The sequence below is a fragment of the Acyrthosiphon pisum genome, chromosome X (genome assembly GCF_005508785.2).
Source record: "Acyrthosiphon pisum isolate AL4f chromosome X, pea_aphid_22Mar2018_4r6ur, whole genome shotgun sequence".
Classification (NCBI taxonomy): Eukaryota; Metazoa; Arthropoda; class Insecta; order Hemiptera; family Aphididae; genus Acyrthosiphon; species Acyrthosiphon pisum.
This window is the reverse complement of record NC_042493.1, coordinates 60,348,745-60,352,299: the sequence shown is the minus strand read 5'-3', so window position 1 is coordinate 60,352,299 and position 3,555 is coordinate 60,348,745. Positions and strand designations below refer to the sequence as shown.

Below are 3,555 nucleotides of genomic sequence, written 5' to 3'. Positions count from 1 at the left end.
AAGGACCACGGTACCAGTCATCGGCATCGCACTATATCTCAACATACATCAAGTATACACAACGACCACAGGTTGAAGTTTGCAGATTCGTTGTACCTATTAACAACGTAAGAAGAAATCATATCAAACACGAAATGGCTTCTTTCAAGTATCTGGTGAGTGACTTTAACATTACAATATCACGGCACATGTGTCTGCACTTGTACGGCCGTTAAATTATTATTATTATTTTTTTGTTGCTATACAGATTTTAATATTATGCTCGACTTTATGGTTTTAATGGTTTTATATTGATTCTTATAAACGTATATGAATGTAAAATAATATTCTCGCTTCAGCTATACGCCGATATAATATTTTTTCAAAAGATCTTAACTCATCAAATAGTGAAACAATATTACATATTATTAATATATCGCATCCACTTGGTAAAATAGTATTTTTCATTAAATAGAAATTCTTATTTTACACTTGGAATAATATTTTTAAATGATTACAATATATAGATAACTTTTTGCGAAATTGAAATAATAACATCGTCTTATGCTTATCTTATTTTACAAGTATATTTTTTGTTTATTTTTTTATTGGTCTACGTAGTGCGTCATAAAAAAATATGAACAGTTTTTAAATTAAATTAAATGTTTAAACTATGCAATAGGTATTATATTATTTATTAATTATTATTAAAATTTATATCTTTTGTATTAGGTACTATTAGTTATTACAATTGACAGTAATTATTTAGGCATTGTTATTATGCGTGATTATCACAAATTTATCCATATTATGATGTAATTAATTAAAAATATTAAACACAATGTAAAATAAGCGTTTCCATTTCTTGAGATCGATAAAATATAATACTTATGACAATTTCATGAACCTTAGTTTGACTTACATGATAATATTATAATATCACAATTCATTAAATGGATATATCGATTTCATGAAAAATACGATTACAATATTACATTAAGTGGATGCGAGTAATTATACACAGTAATTTTGTTTTCCCGTTTATTTTGAAAATTATGCAGATATTTTTTACTTTTACCCCTTTCCCCTCTCAAAGTACCAACTAGATCAAATTTTCTACCAAAAACTACCACCAAAGTGGAAAAACCATAGCATTTTTACTGCCCCGAAATGTAATTATGACAGACAGAAAAAAACATAAAATACATAACTGTCATAATTATTATAAAATTAATACATTCATCGCTTTACTCAGAATGTAAAATAATATAATAATAAATTACAAAATGCATAATATCGCATTGTGATTCGTGGTTGAAATTCTGCACTGCAGTATTTTACTCATATCAAATTCGAGTTGTTTGCAATTATTATTATCACTATATACTATAATACAGTCTATATTATTATTGTTATTTACAACCTACTCTTTACAGATATTCATCACCTTGGCCGTATACTCCGTTGTCGCCGAAGAAGGAGTAAGAGCCAAAAAACACGCTTACGTCGCCGCTGCCCCAGCTCGTGAGTATACTTACAATATAAATTATAAGACGATAACGTACGTTTCCTTTTAAGTAGGTACTTATACACTTATATAGTCTTGAATTACGTACAGGCAAAGTAGGCACGCATCTAGCCGAAGATAGGGCAAGATAATCGGGGCAGTTATTTATTTTTGGCTATTCGTAGATAATGGTAATCGGAAATTAAAATGTCTTATACAAAACAAAAAAGCGAATCACTCATCAATAATTAATTTTGTATTCAGATATATAATATTTTATATAGGTTTATTATTATTTATGAAAAGTTACATAAACAGCATGGTACCTATATATTATATTTTATTCCAACGTTTAAATAGTACCAGTGGTATTGAATAACATTATTTTCACAATGTTAACTTGTCTTAAAAAATTAGCTGGATGATTAGTTCTTTTCCAAATATTATTATAGTAGGTAGGTACTTACGGTGACAGTAAATGGTGCTAGCTAATGTCACGGCAGTAACTGTTATCATGTAAATAATTCGATAGTAGCTGCCGTAGTAGTACCTATCACACTATCTAGCCGCGCTAGATAGTTGACCATTTACCATCACGGTAGTGCTACCACGACAGTACAACTGTCATTGTGTAAACGGGGCCTTAAGATTTTTTCTTTTTACCTAGTTAACTGGATAACATAAATTTTCATTTTTAAAACGTGTTAAAAATGCATGCGCTCCACAGGTCTACTATGACAGAAAAAAGATTGAACGCTTTAGAATTATGCCATTATTGACAATTGACGATGATGTTGAATACAATATTGGTTTAAATAAAATTATAAATTACTTTAGTCCTCAAAACCTAACCAAATAAAATACTCGAGTTTGTTAACATTTATACTTAGGTAATCACAAAAAGTTTTATTTTGTGTTGGGTCTTGGGTTCTGTAAGCAAAATAATAAACGTTGAAAACCTTATTAGAATGCAAATACGCAATATTAAAAAAAAAATGTGCCTAGGGCCTTAAGCTCATGCTTAATCCAGCTCTGTACCTATATGAAATGTCGTCTAAATTTGAAATGGTTCTTAACTAAATCCAACCTAGTGACATTAATCGATTTATTTTTCCACAGCGGTTTTGGCTTACTCTGCCTCAGCCCCAGGATCGTTCTCGTATGGATACTCTGATTACACCACCTACCCGGTAGCAGGAGCATACCACGCACCAGCCGCCTACCCGGCAGCGTACCCAGCAGCATACCCAGCAGCGTACCCAGTAACGGCTTATGCCGCCCACGAAGACGACGGCCAATATTATCCCGGCAAATACGAAAAGGCTTCCATCCCAGCAGTGTACCCAGCAATAGCTTATGCCTCCCACGAAGACGACGGCCAATACTATCCCGGCAAATACGAAAAGGCTCCCATCCCAGCAGCATACCCAGCAACGGCTTATGCCGCCCACGAAGACGACGGTCAATACTTTCCAGGCAAATACGAAAAGGCCGCCATCCCAGCACCTTACGTGATCGGACACCCGAGCCACCAAGAAGACGACGGTCAATACTATCCCGGCAAATACGAAAAGGCCTCCGTTCCAGCAACAGCTTATGCCGCCCATGAAGACGACGGTCAATACTATCCCGGCAAATACGAAAAGCCTGAATCCCACTACTGAACACTCACACAACAATGATTCTCATCCTTCCGTAGTCTTTTCATTTGACTTTCAACAATAAAAACGTGATCTTAATTTTTCAACAGTTGACTTTGTAGTTATTTTTTCTCTCTCTCCAGGTTTTACGTACAATATTAAAATATTATAATAATATTGCACGTATTATACAGTTTATGTTTGCATTCAAAAACACTTAAACCGTTTCCCCAAATATTTTAAAAATCCCCCTCAAATATCCTAGATACGCAAGCTATATAGGTAATATCATATAGGTGTGGGTACTAAAAGTATTTAATCATACATAATACATTTTTATTGAATTTCTCCTACATGGTTATATTACCTATATACTTAAAAGAAATATTGGTGAACTGATCCTAGCCTGAGAATTTTGGCTATTGGAGG

The 3,555-nt window shown here is 33.1% G+C and overlaps 1 protein-coding gene across 2 annotated transcripts; it reads left to right on the top strand.

The window, feature by feature from the left end:
- LOC100164067 lies at nucleotides 1–3,235 on the top strand. Of its 2 annotated transcripts, XM_016801955.2 has the most exons (4): nucleotides 1–155; nucleotides 1,416–1,503; nucleotides 2,606–3,060; nucleotides 3,133–3,235. In XM_016801955.2, exons 1-4 carry the CDS (start codon nucleotides 135–137, stop codon nucleotides 3,148–3,150), a joined length of 582 nt encoding a protein of 193 aa, XP_016657444.1. In that variant the 5' UTR covers nucleotides 1–134; the 3' UTR covers nucleotides 3,151–3,235. The 2 variants fall into 2 exon arrangements, with proteins under 2 accessions (XP_016657444.1, XP_001947720.1); XM_001947685.5 differs by having other exon boundaries at nucleotides 2,606–3,235.
- Nucleotides 3,236–3,555: the final 320 nt, after the last annotated feature.